The 19305-nt window shown below is 34.5% G+C and overlaps 2 protein-coding genes and 1 pseudogene across 2 annotated transcripts; 2 read left to right on the top strand and 1 right to left on the bottom strand.

Annotated features, from left to right (window-relative positions):
- Positions 1-1296: 1296 nt before the first annotated feature.
- Positions 1297-2192, top strand: LOC100800984 (17.6 kDa class II heat shock protein-like; annotated as a pseudogene).
- Positions 2193-3561: 1369 nt separating this feature from the next.
- Positions 3562-4360, top strand: LOC111605749 (Hsp20/alpha crystallin family protein). Its single transcript, NM_001359073.1, has one exon. The coding sequence runs from the start codon at positions 3718-3720 to the stop codon at positions 4192-4194; it is 477 nt and encodes a 158-aa protein (NP_001346002.1). The 5' UTR covers positions 3562-3717; the 3' UTR covers positions 4195-4360.
- A 596-nt stretch (positions 4361-4956) lies between these two features.
- LOC100775620 (25S rRNA (cytosine-C(5))-methyltransferase NSUN5) lies at positions 4957-10321 on the bottom strand. The gene is made up of 13 exons (XM_003522228.5): positions 10003-10321; positions 9864-9922; positions 9724-9774; positions 9498-9633; positions 9150-9235; positions 8881-8979; positions 8636-8689; positions 7210-7354; positions 6933-6994; positions 6234-6321; positions 5894-5968; positions 5418-5579; positions 4957-5330 (listed from the first exon to the last, which is right to left on the bottom strand). The coding sequence occupies exons 1-13, from the start codon at positions 10226-10228 to the stop codon at positions 5089-5091; spliced, it is 1485 nt and encodes a 494-aa protein (XP_003522276.1). The 5' UTR covers positions 10229-10321; the 3' UTR covers positions 4957-5088.
- Between the last annotated feature and the right edge of the window lie 8984 nt (positions 10322-19305).

Genomic DNA, 19305 nt, shown 5'->3' with positions numbered 1-19305 from the left:
AATAAAAACGGGAAAATACGAAATGTTACAAGACAGAACTTCTATTCCAGAACTAACTCCAGAATACGTGGCTAAGAATTACGATACTTCTTTTCATGAATGACAGGTGATTCCGTGATTGGTTACTCAGTTTTAACTATCTCATTTGGTGCTTGTGCATTTGGTATTTTCATTTTTCCTGCATCATACTATAACAATGCTAGTAATAATTTTGCATATAAATATTTTTTTGAATGATTTTAAATCTTTCACCAATTTTCTTATTTATTAGATAAATAAATTATTAAATATTTCTTAATTAAATAATTTTAAATCTTATAATTTTTTTATTTAATTACTTGCTTTGTACAGTAAAGTGTTGATTTCTTTATGTTTTCAAAAGATTAAACATATAATTTTTTTATAAAAGACATTAATAAAATTTGTAAGGAAATATAACATTAATTTTTTAAGTTCTCAGAATATGAAACGTACTTACTTTTTCATTTAATATTTGTTATTAAGTATTAAAAAATCGTAGAGAATTTATAGGATATAATATTATTCTGTGTTCGATCAGTAAAAAAAAACATTATTTTGTGTTTAAACAATATATAAAAGTGATAACAAATTGGGTAGTGGACTCTTCAAGATGGGTAAGACGTTAGAGTATGATCTTTGAACTTCATAAAACTTAATAGGGATGTCGTTTCCGCACTTTCATTATTCATTATTATTATTTGATGTGTTTTATTACATTCCAGAAAGTTCAATTAAAATACAAGGATGCAATAGTAAAAATAGAGGGAATTTTAGCCAATAGATAGACATTTCCTTTTATCACGTTATAGGTCATACTACATGATAAGGCTGACTAAGGTTTCTTGAGCCTCTGGTTTTAAACTCTTCAATATTCTCAAACGTGAACAGTAGTAAGCCCCGGGAAAATTTTGTTTTTGCCGCCATCACATCACTAACTTATAACCATGTTGCAGAGTTTGTTCTTCCTTTATCACTATTTATTTTATTGCAGAGTTTGTTCTTACCTATGTAAAAAAACAAAAATCTTTCTGTCTATTTTTCTTTCTAATATGATTTTCTTTCTATTTAATATATTTAGTATCCTATCCCAAGTATACGATGGTTGTTTTTCATTATAAAATTTGACGGAAGTAAAAAAGAGACTTTTAGTCATAAAAAAATTATAATAAAATAGACATTTATTAATTATTTATTTAAGTTCACGTTCGATTAAATGTATTATAAAAATCACTTTTTCAGATTAAAAAGTGTTGGGGGAAAGAAAATCATGGGATTGCCTAGAAGCTAGCTTTAACTGTGATTTTCACAGACCATTCTACATATATATCCCAGGACTCACTAGAACTATGAGGTTGTTTTTCTTTAACAGCCTATAAATTCACACCACCCCAATTGCTGCATTTCATCCATCTGAACTCGTTCTGAGATCAATATAATAGTTCTCTCTCTATATTCCCTCAAACACCGCTTCGGAGACATTAAGAATGGACATAAGGAACGTGGGTTTGGATTCGACAGTGTTGTCCATCCTTGAAGACATGCTGGATTTGGCAGAGGAACCGGAAAAGGAGAAGGGAAAGAGCAACCCGTCGAGGGCTTACGTACGAGACGCGAAAGCCATGGCGGCGGCGACGCCCGCTGACGTGGCGGAGTATCCGAACTGCTACGTGTTCGTGGTGGACATGCCGCAGAGATAAAGGTGCAGGTGGAGAACGACAACAACGTTTTGGTGGTGAGTGGTGAGTGGTGTGAGGAAGCGCGACAAAGATAATAAGGACGGTGGGGTGAAGTACTTGAGAATGGTGAGAAGGGTTGGCAAATTCATGAGGAAGTTCACGCTCCGTGATAATGCTAACATGGATAAGAAGATATCGGTTATTTCTCAGGATGGGGTTTGTATCCCGTCCATGGAATTTATGTATGAGTTTGATTGGAGAATGACTCAAATAACTTGAGTTCAACTCTGAATTCCTTGTTTCTTAGCTAAGTGAAGATGGACCGGGTTTGCAATTTAGTCAAGTGTGAGATAATTAATTAAACATATATACGATAAGAGAGTTTGAATCGCACTAGTGCTGTCTTGAATCAATTTTATCACCTTATACTTGAGGGGTCATCTACGTGTATGATTATGATTATTCACCAGTTTAGCATTAGCACACCCTTTCCAATTGTTGTTGCTGGGATATATTGGGTTGGATTTAATTTATATAATTCCGCCGGAATAGTCTCTTTATTTGGTTCGGGGCTTTGGCCCGTTCATTTACTGAACCAAAACGACAACAACAAATCAAACATGTGAATACATAAGAAAAGTTAGTTTATTGTCTGTATTAAATTTTATTGAAATTTAACGACAACAAAATAATCCAATGATTTGTATTTTAATATATTTTGAAAGATTTATATTAAATTGATTTTAATTTATATGAATGAAACAATATTATTGCAAAGCTCAGTATTTTTTACCCTATTTCCCCCATTTTGGAGGGAAAAAAAAAAAGGCCAGCTGTTGGCATGTCTGTCTCGGTGTGGAGTGAAAGAGTGAGACGCGTGGAACGGAGGCATCCTTGTGGGACAACCACGTATCAGGCATTCAACTCTGCATTCCAAACAATGCCATTACGCCACATATGTACCTCCTTCAAAGATCCCCCGACCCGTTGGGTTCCATTCACTTCAATTTGTCTTTTTGGTGAATTAATCTAACCTTACTCACCTACCGGTGAGTCTTAAAAATACATCCAAATTATTCTATCACGGATTTGAGGATTAAGCAAATTGATTTATCTCAAATTAAAAAAAAATCACTTTTAATAAAAAATAAATTTCAATAAAATTAAATATATTTGTGACCGTATTTGCTTGTGATTTTTCATTATTTTGGCAATCTCAATTCTGAAGAATTCAATTTTTTTAAAAGCAAAAAAGAATAATTACAAATCCAACAAGACAACAAATAATTTTATAATTTTATGACAAAAATATTTCATGATCACAAAATAATCTAATTAATCATTACAAGTTAATAATTTTTTTAAGTGGGTCAGATGAATTCAGCTCAGATGGACCGAATCGTAGGTGGGTCGGATCTAATTTTCAAGCTCGTACCTTCTGATAGCTCTATCATCCTTCCTCTCTCTATATAGCTAGAGGCAAAACAATTATAAATTCATTGAACATTTTCTTAATTTTGTATGATTTATATATATATATATATATATATATTATAGAATTTTATATTAAATATATATTTTTATGTTAGTTTATTATTCTTTTCGATCTTTTTTATAACAAACAAGTTTTATTTTCCTCATAAAAAGGAAGGCTTGCGAGTTGTGATTCTGTAATTGGGTAAAGGGAATGGGATTGGATTTGTCGGAAATAAAAAATGGGCCATAACAAAGTCAAGGCCTGTTCCATGATCCAGCTTATTTTTGAATTGGTCAAATAGATAGGAAAAATGAGCGACAGTGATCTGTTCTGGACCCTACTAGAAGCATGGGAATTAAGAAGCGAACCTCCTCGAACTTCCTCGGCATTCTTCGTGTTTCTCTCTGGAAGCTTCCATTCTATTCCTATCACCCTTTTAAATACCGAAAATGCACCCCGCTACTCAGCACAGAACGAAGCTGCTATCGATAACATATTTCACTTGAGACAGTTATCTTTATCTACGCAAGAGAAGAATAGAAAATGGATATCAGGTTGATGGATTTGGACTCTCCATTGTTCAACACTCTGCACCGAATCATGGATCTGACAGAGGACGCAGAGAAGAACTTGAACGCTCCGACGCGGACATACGTGCGCGACGCGAAGGCAATGGCTGCGACTCCTGCGGACGTGAAGGAGTACCCTAACTACTACGTGTTCGTGATCGACATGCCAGGCCTGAAATCCGGGGACATTAAGGTGCAGGTGGAGGATGATAACGTGCTTCTGATAAGCGGCGAGAGGAAGAGGGAGGAGGATAAAGAGAAAGAAGGGGCTAAGTATTTGAGGATGGAGAGAAGGGTTGGCAAGTTCATGAGGAAGTTCACGCTTCCCGAGAATGCCAACACCGATGCTATCTCTGCCGTCTGCCAAGACGGTGTGCTCACTGTCACTGTCAACAAGCTGCCTCCTCCTCAGCCCAAAAAGCCCAAGACCATAGAGGTTAAGATCGCCTGAATTAATTTCTTCGTTTGCACTGAGACCTGCTATCATTTCCTCTTTTCCTTTTGTGTGTGCCAATGCTTTTCTATCTTTCCGTCTCTGCTTATGGTCATGATATGACACTGTAGTTTGATCATGGATGATATAATGCATGCTTTTCTATGAATTTTTAATTTCCTAATTCCTCTGATTTCTATTTTTTTTATATATATGCTTGTCACCTACCGATCACAGCGCTATTCGACACTGAGACAACGGTTTAGGAATCTAATCAGAATGAAAATGCAAAATACATTTTATATTGTTTAATATTAAAAAGCTTTTCACTTTTAAATTATTTTTTTCATAACCGAATGCGTGTGCATCAACATACCTAAAATTGTTTCAATTTAATCAAAAGTATTAGGTTTTAAGTGCGTGTGAGAGAAAGCTATGAGAGTAAGTTTGTTACTTATAATGATTTTATTCCTATTCGACTCATAGATGTCTTCCGTAGAAGATATTGAGGTCTAAAAAAAAACATTTGTTCCCAATAGAATACACGCTTAAACTACTCACTTTCAATTCTTACTTTTAGGGTACTGGTAACGTTTTCCTTACGATTTTAATGAATGAAAACGCGCACGACATAGAGGTGTAGCTTGGTGGTGCTTTCTTTTCAATCATGGTGCATTCCCATGTTCGGTATATTATGGTGGATAGCATGGAAAGCTGCTTTTCTAGCCTAGGCTAGACAGAACTTTGATACAAATTTCAATAAATAGGCATTTAAGAAAATGAACGAATGTAATGAAAATTATTTAAAAATGTAAACAAAAAATCAAGTTAATCCATTTTCTAAATGGGTTTTACACGGACATCAATAGAGTAAAGTACAATATTATGTCTTTAGCCACCTCTTTTATACCTTCAATTCGACCGCCAAGACTTAACAATTTTACTATCATATAACCACGTTTTGAATGGGTTTGTGCTAACAAACGGTACACGTTTCTTCTTTCTTCGCGCGTTTTTAATTTCGGCAGTGCTGTCGGAAATTCTAGTTTCATTTTTATTTGATCGCCCTGAAAAGTTAGCATCTTTCCTAGTAAACAAAGCAATGAAGAAACCCTCGCCATGTTTAGCAGGATCTGTCCGAACCAAGCATTCAGCTGAAAGGTAAGAAAACAAACAGCGTTAAATTGCCAAAATGTTAAACTAAGATAGACCAGGAAATGGGGATGCGTAATAGTACTTACAGCCTTCAAACACTGGAAGACCACGGCATTCCCACCCAGGGAATGGCTTTGCCAACTGAAATCCATTTGATTCGGCTATGGGCAGAACAGATTTGATGACATCTTCATTCTCAATTTGGTTGATTGAACATGTACTATAAACAATTCTTTCAACAGCTGGAACTGCCAAATAAAACAATTCTTTCCTTGAATTACTGTGCCCAAAGCTAGGCGTGTGCTTTAAGGAACACTTCTAATTTTCACATATTCCAATAATGTTCAAGACCTATGTTCATATTTTTCGTATGTATATTAAGGAATGCAACCATTTAGAAAAAGAAACAATGTATATTAAGGAATGCAACCATTTAGAAAAAGAAACATAAAGTTCTTAGCTGCCCCCACAGAATTTGGGGACTGTTAATTAGGTTTCTAAACAATCTAGAAACAGGAAAATAAATACAAATGAACTGACGAGGAGAAACAAAATAACTTACAAAGTAAAGCATGCTGAAGAGCCTTTCTCTGGAAAGTTGCAAGCTTGTTCAATCTTTCCATATCAGCATCCTGACCTATGGAATCAAAAGTTTGCAATTATATTTAATCTGCATTAGATTTAAAAATGTTATCTAATACTACAAACTAAGTCATGATACATTTTATGAATTGATGGTGTACCATAATGACCAAGTTTTATTTTTTATTTTTAAGACAATATTATATGCTAACCATTTTTTTCAATACCACTGGTAAATTTAAACACATTTATGGGCATTTTCTATGCACATTATTTGATATCTAGGTAGATACAATCTACAACGTAGAACTAAATGTAACCTGCTGCTTTAGATGGGAGTAGATGATCTAGTCTTGAAGCAGCAGTCCCAGAACCAGAGCAGGAAGGATCCAAAAGAATAGCTTTCACCTATGATGATAGATCTAATGATAGTTAGACACACAAACAGACAGATGAATCAAGTAAAAGTGCAAAACTGCAATATGTAAGATAAAGTAACAAATAACCATTAGATAACTTGTATCTTCCTTTCGTGATTCATGAAAACACCAAAATGCTATCACAGAACTATAAAGAATAAATACAGCTGGGGTTCTTACAACAGGAGGATTAGCCGTTCAGTAAAAAGGGTTAACTCCTCCGAGATATGAGATAAAATATGAATGGCAAATAATCTCTCTCTCCAGTGTACAATTTTTTTGAAAGAAACCAAGAACCCCCAAAAGCATGCACCAGCGTACACACTTTATCATACAAAGAACCAACAAAGAATGGTAGAATCCCCCAGCCAACAAAGAACCAACATATAATGCAAAAATACATTGATAATGTGACCAGAGGAAGAAAATTGATCAGAAATAGTAATTGTAGAAGTCTGGATAAAACAGTGGATGTATCAATTAAATGGTAAAGTCTGATACCTACAGGCCAAAGCAAACAGTCAAACTGTTGTTAGCCACTCCAGTATAAACCCCATGAGACATAAAAGTATAAAACTAGAGATAGGAAATATACCTCACCTTGGAGTATGAAGGATCCTTGGGATTTAGGTTCAAGAAATCATCATTGAGGACTTGTATGTCTGAGCTTGGGGTTAAGTTTGACAGTTAGCAACACAAACTGAAAATTTACTAAAGAATAGTCTCAGAATTTAATGCTCCTCAGCTGTGGAGACATTAAAAGGAATCTGGACAACTAACAGTGTTGCTAAATAAAAAATCCAAGTCACTGATTATTGTGACATTGAAAAAGCTATCAGTAAGCATCTTGATACTACAAACATAATAAAAAGGATACTAGAAGCACCAGATAGCTTTATAGTGTCTTTCAAACGTTTAATCCTTTCTTTTTGTAGCTCACATGCAATAATCTTACCCTTTCTCTTCATAAGGGCAGCAAGGTGAACAGTTTTGTTTCCTGGTGCTGCACATGCATCAAGAACCTTGAAATATATTTGAAGAGTGCAACTAGTAAGGATTGGAACAAGTAGTAACACTAGAATACATAGATCCAACATTAATTTTTTTAATGCTACTATGATATTTGTATAGTTTAATTTATGAATTGAACATTCATAATATGAGAGCTAAAAAAAGCAGGCAGCAAGCATAAGCCTCATATCTATAGAGTGGTTGCTCGCTTATCTTCTAGTAATTAATTTACACTTGGGAAGCTTAGCCATTTCTTGCAATCCTTCAAAGTTAATCATTTCTGAGGATTTATATATGTAAATTAGAAGAAAAAAATCGAAGCTAATATTAAGCACTAGAGAATTTTAAAAATAAAATAAAACTACAGAGGCCAAAAATAATACTTTTTAGATGCCTTAGAATGGCTTAAAAGCAATATACTACAATATAATGTCCTGAATTACCAATAGGATGATTAATTATTTGGAATAAAAAGGAATTGATCCGTGTAAACATAACAATCTGTCAATAGTGAATAAAACATATTTATTTCACCCTTGTTTCAGTCTAGAAGGGTACTTAGCTCCTGCCTTAAATATCATGTTATTAAGTTACATTGCATGAGATGTTTTGGAGTTTGGACTACAATATCTCATAAGCCAATCCAATAGAGCTTCCTACATGTTCTGACCATATTATTTGATTGTTAGATGGCTAAGTACCCTTCTAGACTGAAACAAGGGTGAAATAAATGTTTTATTCACTATTGACAGATTGGTATGTTTATACAGATCAATTCCTTTTTATTCCAAATAATTAATCATCCTATTGGTAATTCAGGACATTATATTGTAGTATTTTGCTTTTAAGCCATTCTAAGGCATCTAAAAAGTATTATTTTTGGCCTTTGTTGTTATATTTTATTTTTAAAATTCTCTAGTGCTTAATATTAGCTTCAATTTTTTTCTTCTAATTTACATATATAAATCCTCATGCAATAGGATCAATTAACATAACAATCTGTCAATACTTTGTGTCTTGCTACTTCTAATTTACATATATAAATATCAGAAGGAAAAAGGTGAAACTTTCTTTTTCTTTCCATAAGTATTTTTTTAAAAAGGAAAAATGAAGGAGTAACAAGACACAAAGTAAAGCTCCGAACCCAGAAGGGGGCCAAGGGTTCAGAAATGAGATGGTAACAGATGATGTTTACAAGGGCAACGAGGAAATCAAGTACTGAGTACCTACTATTGAATCTAATTTATATCTTAAGTGAAACCTCTTTATAAAATAATGCAGCAATAACTCACCTCCCAGCCTGGTTCAGGGCTAAGGGCTGGTGCTGCCATGGAACTTGCCTTACCCTTAACATAAGTTTGTCTCAGTGTTAGCAAAAAGATTACCAAGAATGAAAAACAAGCAATCAGTTTAGGAGCTTCTCTACTGGAAAAAACTCTAAATTTCTAGTAAAGAAGCTCTCAAAAGCACTTTTGGCTTGTATCCGAACAAGCCTTATGTCTCTGAAAAAAATATATAAAGGAGGGATAATTCCTACTTGCAGAAAGATACTGCCATTCTTGACAAGAGGATGATCATGTAAATCTGTTCCTGGTGGGAGTATCAGCAAATCAGGCAGTAAATTATCCTTTTGAACCTATTTGACAACAAATAAATAATTCTTATCCACCAAAATGTATAGCGATAGTTTGAATCAAGGAAGTACACATTTTAAACTTTTTAATAAATTCATTTAGATAATTTCCAAGAAAAAACAAAGGAAAAAATATAGGATCTTGATGATCACAAATATTTTGACTAAAATACCGAGTATTTTTTCTGAAGTTCAAGCAAGGCAGAATCAACATCCAGTTTAAGTGTATTCACACGAACATATCGAGGTACAGAAATATCTGCATAAGAAAAGTTTGAACAACTTCAAGGCATTATCACAATAGACTGAATAGAGCAGCAAGTGACAACTCCCATGAACAAAACCGAGAGCTTCCAAAAGAGAACCCATTGAAAATGTAACAAATTTGATTTGTAAATAATCTGCTTGGAAACCAGAACATTCCTATGTATCAACCGTAAAGAGTGCAAAATCCACAGAGCAATAACATCTAATGAAATATATAAAAAAAGGGAAGATATCGTCTTTCATATGAAACTGACCAGGAACTTGATGCAGAGCAATCAACTGTTTAACTGTCTTGACATTTCTCTGTAACAAAAGCTGTTTGAGGGTTGAACGCAGGGCATCTTGGTGGCGCATAAGGTACTTCTCAGCATCACCAACTAGTGAAACCGCCTACAGGAATAATTGTCCACAACAACCTCAGAACAGAAGTGTCCAGTATCTAGATCAATTTGCAATACAATAGAAAAAGCACCAACTCACCTGGCCTAAAAGGATATCATAGACAATGATATAAATCAATTCTCGTTGCCTCTGCAAAATCAACAACAGTAAACGAGTTATGAACTTCCAACTGAGGAATAATAAAAGTTTAATGTGGCCAAGTTAAAATAAATTAAGACCTTCCACTTGGTGTTGAGAATAGAAGCAGCTTCCAAGACATCCTTGATAATGGGAAGATCTGGGGACCAAACAAAACACGTGAATGAAATGATATAGTATTTTAGAGAGATGAGAAGGTAGTTAGTTATAGTTAGTTACGTTTTAGGGTTTGACAAATGAGAGCGAATGTGGCCTTCTTGTTTCTAACGGAAGGTTGATAAATGAGGGATTTGATGGAGGCTAGAGCGCGGCGTTTGGCGTCTCCTTCGAGAATCACTTTCAAAACCTTCGCTGCCTCTCTGCGTGCGAAGTAAGCTGACCTCTCCGCGCCCTTGAACTTGAGCTTGCCCCCATTTTCTTCGCCACTCTTCTTCGTCTTCTTCATTCACAGGGTTTAGGGTTTTTGCGCAGGCTCAACTCAAGATTTAGAGTACCTAACACAAACAAGTGCTACGTTTTGTTTGTTTTTGCGTTTGTTGTATAGATTATTTTTCAAAATTTAATTTATTCTCTAAATTTTCAAAAGATTATTTGGTTTTTAAGGTTTTAAAAATACATTAATTTATTTTTTTTAATTCAATTTCATCCTCAAAATTAAACTCAATTCCACAGGAAGATTAAATTGATATATTTTTAAAAATTTAAGGATGAAACTAAATATTTTAAAAATTTGTAAACCAAATTAAATCTTTTAAAATAATTAGGACCAGATTTTAAGCCTCTTTGCACTTGCCGTCTATTTGTCATTCATTTCTTTTGGTCGAAACGACAACACTGTTAGTGTCGTCTTTGCATTTGCGCTCTGTTTCCATTGTGAAACAGTCCAATGAGCCTGGCCCGTACTTTTGGGCTCCTACTTTTGGGTTTGGGTTTGGGTTTGCATAGAGAAAAACCTTTTCTTTGCCTTTTTTTATATGGTTGCTTCTTTTTGCATTTCTTTTTTTTCCCCAATGCACGTGTCTCTTCAGTATTTTTTGTTGCCAAAATATTTTTTAACTTGCTTTTCATTTCATTATTTGGAGTTTAAATTTAAAAACAAGGGAAAAAGGAATTGATTTTTGAAATTTAAAATTTGAAACTTTCTAAATTTGAAACTATGTAAAAAAAACCATTCTATTTTTTTTTCATTTTTCCGTGATTTAAATTCTGAAAATCACTGTAAAAAAAATAATTCTGAAAATCAATTTTTTTATACATTTCATATGTAAGTTTTCGGAACACAATTTGAAACACCATAAATATGTTTTAGGAATACAATGATATATTTAAAAAAAACAATTTAAACCTCTATAATTGAAACTTGGAAAAAGAGCAGCAGTGTCATTCTTTGTAATTTCTGATCCATCATCGCACGGGCTAGTCTTTTTGCCTTTTTTTGGAGAATGTGCACTTTCAGGTCTTTACGATATAGCATGTTCTGGTAGACTCAACGATTATTCTCACTTTTTTCATACTAAATTTCAGTAACTAAATAAGTTATGAAAGGAAATGAAAGTGTGAGATAATTGCTAATATGCTATTGAAAATGACAGAAAGAAGACTTCATTTACATGTGCCGCAATATTTCTATATGTTTGACTATAAAATCGTATTGTAAATTTTGGTAGTGATATAAGCTCAAAGCAATATCCACGACGCTTCCTAGAAATAAGGGTTAAGTGGAGAGTGGATGCTCTGATTTGACACATGCCTAATAAGATGAGAGATTTAAAAAGACCATCAAACTACCCACAAGAAATTCAATCTATCTAGAAAATTGGTATGTTACATATGAGCTGATTTAAATATTACAATGATATGTCAATTCGTACTGGTAAAAGTGTGTTTGGTTGAACTTCGTAAAATTAATTTTAATTTAAAAGAAATTAATTTGAAATATAATTAATTTTAAAGTAATATAATTTATGTTTTAATCTTTTTATTATAAAAATAAGTTATTTGACTAAAAAATCTTTAATAATAATTTAATCTGTGATTCTATTAAAGAAAATTTAGTTCAATTATTCGAATAAGACAGAGATAAATTGTTATAAATATGATGTGTGTTGGATACCTTTAAATTTCTTCACACACTTTTTTTTTTTTCAGAAATGGAAGTGTGAGTGGAAGATGCTTGTGAACTTCCTTGGTACCTTTTACCAATTACGAGGACTATGATGTCTTACAAAATCATTGACTCATTTCCTCTCCACGTTATCAAACATCTATAGTTGTTCTATAGATTCGTCAACCATCAAAGCTAATTTTAGATCTTAGAAAGCTCATTTATTGGACAAGCTGTATATGAATGCAAGAATGCGAAAGCAGTGGACTTCATTTTGGATCAACGCGATGGTTTTGGTGTCCCATTGCAATACAAAGTCAAAATCGTTGATTTTTTTGGGGAAATAAATGTAATGTTGAAATTATACTTTTGTTATTAAAATGATAGTAATTTGCAATATTTTCATTAAATGAAAATTATGAAAAAGACATTAAAAAAATATGCATTGGTGTTAGTGTTACTGCTTATTCACCTCGCTCATAAGCACATGTTTACCAGCTTCCGCCGTGCTCATAAAGTTACTTAAACTTCCTTCACCACCAAATCATGTTGCATCTCCTAAACCCAGCACACATTCACTTCTAACCATCTTGAATTGCTCATTTACCTGCCAGGACCCATACATACCCTTTCCACGTACTGCCTATTTGTTGCGAACCAGCCATCCAAGTTGAACTTGATGGCAATGCTTATGCCACAACAAAAGAGAGGATAAACAAAAAAACTAGCAAAATTACACAATTTTTTCACGTACATACTTTAGTCAATGTGTGATTTTTTGTCTAAAATCACTTATAGAGATTCTATTTTTTATTTCACAAAGAATGAATACAAAGAGTCTTAATTTGTTACAATGAACAACACTCCCTGGCTTATTTAGAACCCGCAACCCAGCATCCAAATAAGGAATTTTTATCTGCTTTTGTGTGTAGGATGGTCTATCAATCTGTTTTGGTCCTTTAGTTAATTTTTATTTATATCCATGTTGTTTGTATAAATAAAAACATATTCTTGTTTAGTATCAATATATTTCTTCCCTTTGCAGATAAAAAAAATGCGTAAAAGGGATAAAATAAGATTTAGTTGTCATCTTTTGACTAAACAAAGCAAAAATAAACTCATCTATAATTCAAATAACTTTATATAATTGTATTAGATTAAATTAAATTTAAATTTTAAAAAACAAAATCAAGTGAATAACAAAGTAAAAAACAATAAATTGAAATTGGAATTTCTTCAAAACCAATCCAATGCCCAAGTTAGTCATATATGATAGGGCCTATGCTTACTGCACCCTCACACCAGAAACCAAAACTGAGTCTTGAAGATGAAGTCAAGGGAGGAAGATAGTGAGCAAGAGAGCTAAGTCGTGTAAATGAGCTGAATGAGTGTATTAACTATTTACAGAAAAAGTAGCTTCACTTTTATATGGTTAGCATAGGAACTCTGCATTCTAAAATAAGTTGCAATTAAGTTCTCTCCTAACAGAATTATCTGAAATAACAGAAATACCTGAAATAACAGAAAGCTAACAAACTAAGTACTAGGTACAACTTAGGACTGAATTGATATCTATGACTAACTCCAAGCTTCAACACCCTCCCTCAATTCAGATCCTTCAAACTATTGACCAGCTTACTGCAGATCTGCTTGAACCTTGAAACTTGAATTGGCTTTGTCATTAAATCTGCTAGTTGTTCTTCTGCTTGATAGTATTCCACCGCTACATTACCTTTCGAAACTTGTTCTCTGATATAATGAAACCTAAGCTCAATATGTTTACTTCTGCCATGCAGGGTAGGATGCTTGGCCAAATTAATAGCAGACTTGTTGTCAATCATTAAACATACAGGTTTCCTTTCCCTCAACTGCAATTCTTCGAGTAGATTCATCATCCAAACTGCTTACATGCACCAAGTGATGTTACCACATACTCAGCTTCACAAGTGGATAAGGCTACCACTTCCTATTTCCAAGAGCTCCAAGCCACTGGTGCATCATAATACATGGACAGATATCCTCCAGTGCTTTTCTTCTGTTCTTGATCTCTTTTCCAATCAGAACCTATGTAACCAAACAAATATGATTTTCCTGATTCAGCTTCAAAAAGGAACAACACACCACTGTCAATTGTCCCCTTAACAAACCTCAACACTCTTTTGGTTGCTTGCATGTGTGACACTTTAGGCTTTTTCATGAATCTGCTGATCAAGCTTACTGCAAAGCAGATATTAGGTCTGCTATTGCATAAGTATCTCAGGGATCCAATCAATTTCTTGAACTCAGTTGCATAAGCCAGTTCCCCTTCAGGATCCTTTTCCAGCTTAAGCCCAGGTTTAGCTGGTGTAGAAGCAGAATTGCAATTCAGCATACCAAATCTTTTAAGAATCTCCTGTGCATATCTGCTTTGGTGCATGAGCACTCCGTTCTGGACTTGGTTAAACTCTAATCCAAGGAAATGTGATAATTTCCCTAGATCAGTCATCTCAAACTCAGCCATCATGAACTGTTTGAAACCTTGAATCTCTTTTTCACTGCTGCCAGTCACAAGTAGGTCATCTACATATAGACAGACCAACAGTAAATTTGTTAAGCAATTGGCTCTTACATGCACACCATGCTTACTCTTGCATTTGCTAAATTTTTGTTTGGCTAAGACTCCGTCAATCCTTATATTCCAAGCCCTTGGTGACTGCTTTAAACCATATAGGGCTTTTCTGAGCAAATACACTTCATCTTCATGCTCTTCTTTCTCAAAGCTTGGTGGTTGTAGTGTGTACACTTCTTCTTCTAGGTAGCCATTCAAGAAAGCTAACTTGACATCCATCTGGTACATAGGCCAACCCCTGTTACTGGCAACAGCTACAATCATCCTCACTGTCTCCAATCTTACCACAGGAGCAAATACCTCATTGTAGTCAATCCCCTCTCTCTATAGAAATCCTTTTGCCACCAACCTAGCCTTGTACTTGGCTACCTCCCCATTTGGTTTATGTTTGATTGTGTATACCTACTTAACACATATGACCTTCTTTCCCTTTGGAAGCTTAACTAACTCCCAAGTCCCATTTTTTTCAATTGACTGCAGCTCTTCTTTCATTGCTTCTACCCATTTCTTCTCTTTGACAGCTTGAGTAAAGGAAAAGGGGCTTGACATCAGCAAACAACGCAACATGCACTTCTTCACAAGGTTGGAATTCACCTTTATCAGTCACCCTATCATCTGTGTATACTTCAAAGTACTGAAGCCTTGATGGAGGGACCCTGGTTCTTTTGGCCCTATTGCCTGCTGCCCCTTCTTGATTTTGATTAACCTGAACCAGTGTCTCATGGTCTGCATCTTCATAGTCATCAGTTGATTCTAAAGCAGACTCATTCACTTCAATCTTGAGGTCTTGCTGCCTCGGATCAGATTCTGCAGTAATGCTTTCCCAATTCAAGCTTCTACTTTCATCAAAGGTTACATCACTACTGATCACCACTTTCTTTGAACTGCAATCATAAAGCCTGTACCCACCAGTGCTGTGATAGCCCAACATAAGCATCTGCTCAGTCTTCTTGTCCTGTTTTCTCCTCAGCTGGTCTGTAACATGCTTGAAGCACAAGCACCCAAACACTCTTAGATGTTTAACATTGGGCTTACTTCCACTCCAAGTTTCTTCTGGGGTCACATTCTCTAGCTTCTTTGTTGGACATCTGTTAAGAAAATAAGTTGTTGTTGACACTGCCTCACCCCAGAATTCCTTTGGCAAATGGAAATTCCTCAGCATGCACCTAGTCATGTTGACTATGGTTCTATTGAATCTCTCAGCTACACCATTATGTTGTGGTGTGTAAGGAGGTGTGATGTCATGAATAATGCCCTCATCCTCATAGAATTTCTTGAATTCATGTGATGTGTATTCACCACCACCATCCGATCTAAGCTTTTGTATCTTGTTTCCACTTTGTGTTTCAATCATCACCTTGAATCTTTTGAAGGTGAGAAACACTTCACTCTTCCTGCTCAGCAAGTAGATCCATACCTTTCTTGAGTAATCATCTATGAAGGACACAAAGTATGAGCTACCTCCTAGAGAGACTCTCTCTAAAGGGCCACACACATCAGTATGGACCAAATTTAGGACTGCTGAAGACCTAGTTGCAATTTCAGTATTATAGGACTTCCTTGGTTGTTTAGATTCACAACAGTTGTCACACACTTTACTAGGTTGCTGTATATTAGCAATTCCCGTAACAATCTTATTATTGCTCATTATTCTAAGACTTTTAAAGTTCAAGTGACCATACCTCTTGTGTCAAAGACAACTTTTAGAATCCTCAATGACTGAGAGGCATTCTTGATCTTGTTGGATCTGGATTTCAATCTTAAAGGTCCTATTGCTTGACACGGGTGCCTTGATAATCATCCTACCCTTCTGATCATAGATCTTCATGTGGTGGTCCTCAAACATTGTTCTTTATCCCTTCTCAAGCATCTGTCCCAAACTCAACAAGTTGTTGTGCATAGTGGGTACATAAAGAACTTCACTGATTGAGAACCTTTTTCCACCCTTTCTGTGGATCAGCACCTTCCCAAGACCTTCTACCTTGACTGTGCTGTTGTCTGCAAACCTAACATTCTTCTTTACAGATTCATCTAGATCAACCAGCCAATCCTTCCTTCCAGTCATGTGGTTTGAGCACCCTGTATCCAAGTACCATTCAGTGTTGGTAGCCTTATCTGAGTCTTTTGTCGCTATCAAAAGGACTTGATCCTCTTCTGAATCACTTTCCTGAGCTAGTTGTGCTTGATCATCTCTTGCCTTTTGTTGCTTCCTGACTTTGCACTGAGTTGCAAAATGACCCTATTTTCTGCAATACCAACATTGAATTTGTTTTCTTTTAGAGTTACCACTCTTACCACTATGAAGGAAGCCCTTCTGCCTTAATTGTGACCCACCATTATCATGATTGGTTTCATCAGTGCCATCATCTCTTGTTCCTTTCGATTTGACCTTCCCTTTACTACTACCTAAGCCAATTTTGTATCTTCTCCCAGTCTGAGTAAGTAATGCCTGTTCAGATGACCTATATGTTTCCCTTTCTTTGATTCTTTGTTCATGTGCTTCAAGAGAGCATTGAAGCCCATCCAATTTCATTTATGTGAAATCCTTAGATTCTTCTATTGCAGCAACCACATAATCAAATCTTGAGCTCAAGGTTCTTAAAACCTTTTCTACAAGATCTTGATCCTTCAAGTTTTCACCACAAGCCATCATCTAATTTGAGAGGCCCTGCACACGATTTAGGTATTCTGCTAAACCTTCTTTCTCATTCATCTGTAGTAGCTCAAATTGCCGCTTCAAGGTTTGCATCTTGAGTCTCTTCAACCTTTCTGACCCAGCATAAACCTCTGCAAGAATGTCCCAAGCATAGGAATTTTGTTTTCTAAAACAAGTTGTAGCTAAGTTCTCTCCTAACAAAATTACCTAAAATAACAGAAATACCAGAAATAACAGAAAGCTAATAAACTAACTACTAGGTACAACTTAGGAGTGAATTGATATCTATGACTAACTCCAAGCTTCAACAATATATTTCGGCCTTATCAGTGGTATTAGAGCTGAATGAGTGTATTAACTATTTACAGAAACAGTAGCTTCACTTCTATATGGCTAGCATAGGAACTCTGCTTTCTAAAATAAGTTGCAAGTAAGTTCTCTCTTAACAGAATTACCTGAAATAACAGAAATACCAGAAATAACAGAAAGCTAGCAAACTAACTACTAGGTATAGCTTAGGACTGAATTGATATCTATGACTAACTCCAAGCTTCAACAATATATCTCGGCCCGCACCCATTTCATGGAAAATAAAGTTGAAGTTGAGGTAGTTCAAACTACTTAATGGGAACCATATTTGATTGGTTGCAAGGGAAGAAAAGCCCTTTGTTCACAATATAAAACCCTTTCATTTCATCTACTAAAGTAGCTACCGAAACTATAGCTGCTAAGGATTTGCTCCTTGTTGACCACCTGCATTTAAAAGCTAATTCTCTCCCTTTTCTTACTTGTTTAAGAAGGAAATAATAAAAAAATGGTGAAAGTCTTGAAAATCCTTTGAAATTCTTTACATTTACCGACATGTGTTGGTATGAGTAAAATTATATTTAACTTTTCTAAACAAAGTTTTATAAATGAAAATAAAATGCATGGTTGAAAAGAAACACTCTATTAAACTTATGTCAAATTTTTTGACAAAAATTGTCATGGACAAATATGAAAGCTGATATATACTTCATAATAATAACAAGATGGAGAAAAAAAAAACACTCTTTACTTGTACAAATAACAAATCCTTTACTGAACGAAGGATAAACCTTTTCCTTTGATCACATTTCCTTTTCCTTCTTTGTACTTGAATAAAAAGATAAGAAAAAAACTAAGTGAATCCCAATATATGAAAAATTTATAATTGTTATGATTTATTTCGGTAAATTAAGCCTTCTTTTTATCAAAAGCAAGGAGAGAAAGACTATATTTATTTAACTCACGAGCTGGCCGGAGTATCTTGAATAGCCTCCGCGAAGGTCAGTACGTTCCTCTCTTCCGTCTTTAAGAATGGAATAGTAAGCAACGGTTAGAAGATGGATTAGTTATAAATTCATAAGCAAATAATTTACATTTTGAATATATTTTATACTATGTTGGGTTCATTATTTATTTACCTAGTATAACATGTAAAAATTAAGACTTAATTTTTTTTTTGCGTAAGTATTTTCCATGAAAAATTCCTGCTTAAAATAGGGTACAGGAGGCTAATTCCTTTCGATAAATTGCTCCTGTTCCTTGTTTTTTCGTTTACAATAAATAATGTCAAAATGTTTTAGATTATTTCAAAAGCAACATTTTTATTTTTATTAGAGAAATAATGAAAAAGAAAACCAACAAACATCTATTTCAGATAATTAACCAAAAACTTTGGCTCGAAGGAACTTCCACGTACGAGACCTCAAAGCACCATCAGTTTTGACTTGTAATTCTAAGCCACGAAGGGGTTGGTCTAACCACGACACTCAATAACCAATTAACATTTAATTTAACAGGTCGCATATTAATCTGTGAAAGATAAAAAGTGAACACCTAAGTACTTAATTAATTATAATATATATTTTGTCAGGTCAGATTAGTTAGTCCTAAAATTATCAGCTCTCCAATAAAAGTCATATTTGAATGACTAATAAGTGATAACTTTAATACTCTCAGCAATTAATTAATATGACTGATACTATATCTTTCTTGACTATATCTAACATATCTCCTGAGAGTCTTCCGAGTCATCCCAGGCATGCCCCAATCTCATTTTGTGTTATCATGCTATTTTTTACAGACATTTTTGGATATCTACCAATTTTATCAGAGACGTGTTAATAATAT

This window comes from Glycine max, chromosome 4 (genome assembly GCF_000004515.6).
Source record: "Glycine max cultivar Williams 82 chromosome 4, Glycine_max_v4.0, whole genome shotgun sequence".
Taxonomy (NCBI): Eukaryota; Viridiplantae; Streptophyta; class Magnoliopsida; order Fabales; family Fabaceae; genus Glycine; species Glycine max.
This window is presented reverse-complemented; position numbering and strand designations above follow the sequence as displayed.

What these genes read in the sequence shown, in the direction of transcription:
- LOC111605749 (NM_001359073.1), top strand. Translation starts at nt 3,718, where the DNA reads ATGGATATCAGGTTGATGGATTTGGACTCTCCATTGTTCAACACTCTG.
- LOC100775620 (XM_003522228.5), bottom strand. Translation starts at nt 10,228, where the DNA reads ATGAAGAAGACGAAGAAGAGTGGCGAAGAAAATGGGGGCAAGCTCAAG. An exon ending in AAAGCTATCTGGTGCTTCTA is followed by an intron (nt 6,995 to 7,209) that starts GTATCCTTTTTA and finishes CCCCAAGCTCAG; the next exon opens with ACATACAAGTCCTCAATGAT. An exon ending in TCTTCAGCATGCTTTACTTT is followed by an intron (nt 5,580 to 5,893) that starts GTAAGTTATTTT and finishes TTTATTTGGCAG; the next exon opens with TTCCAGCTGTTGAAAGAATT.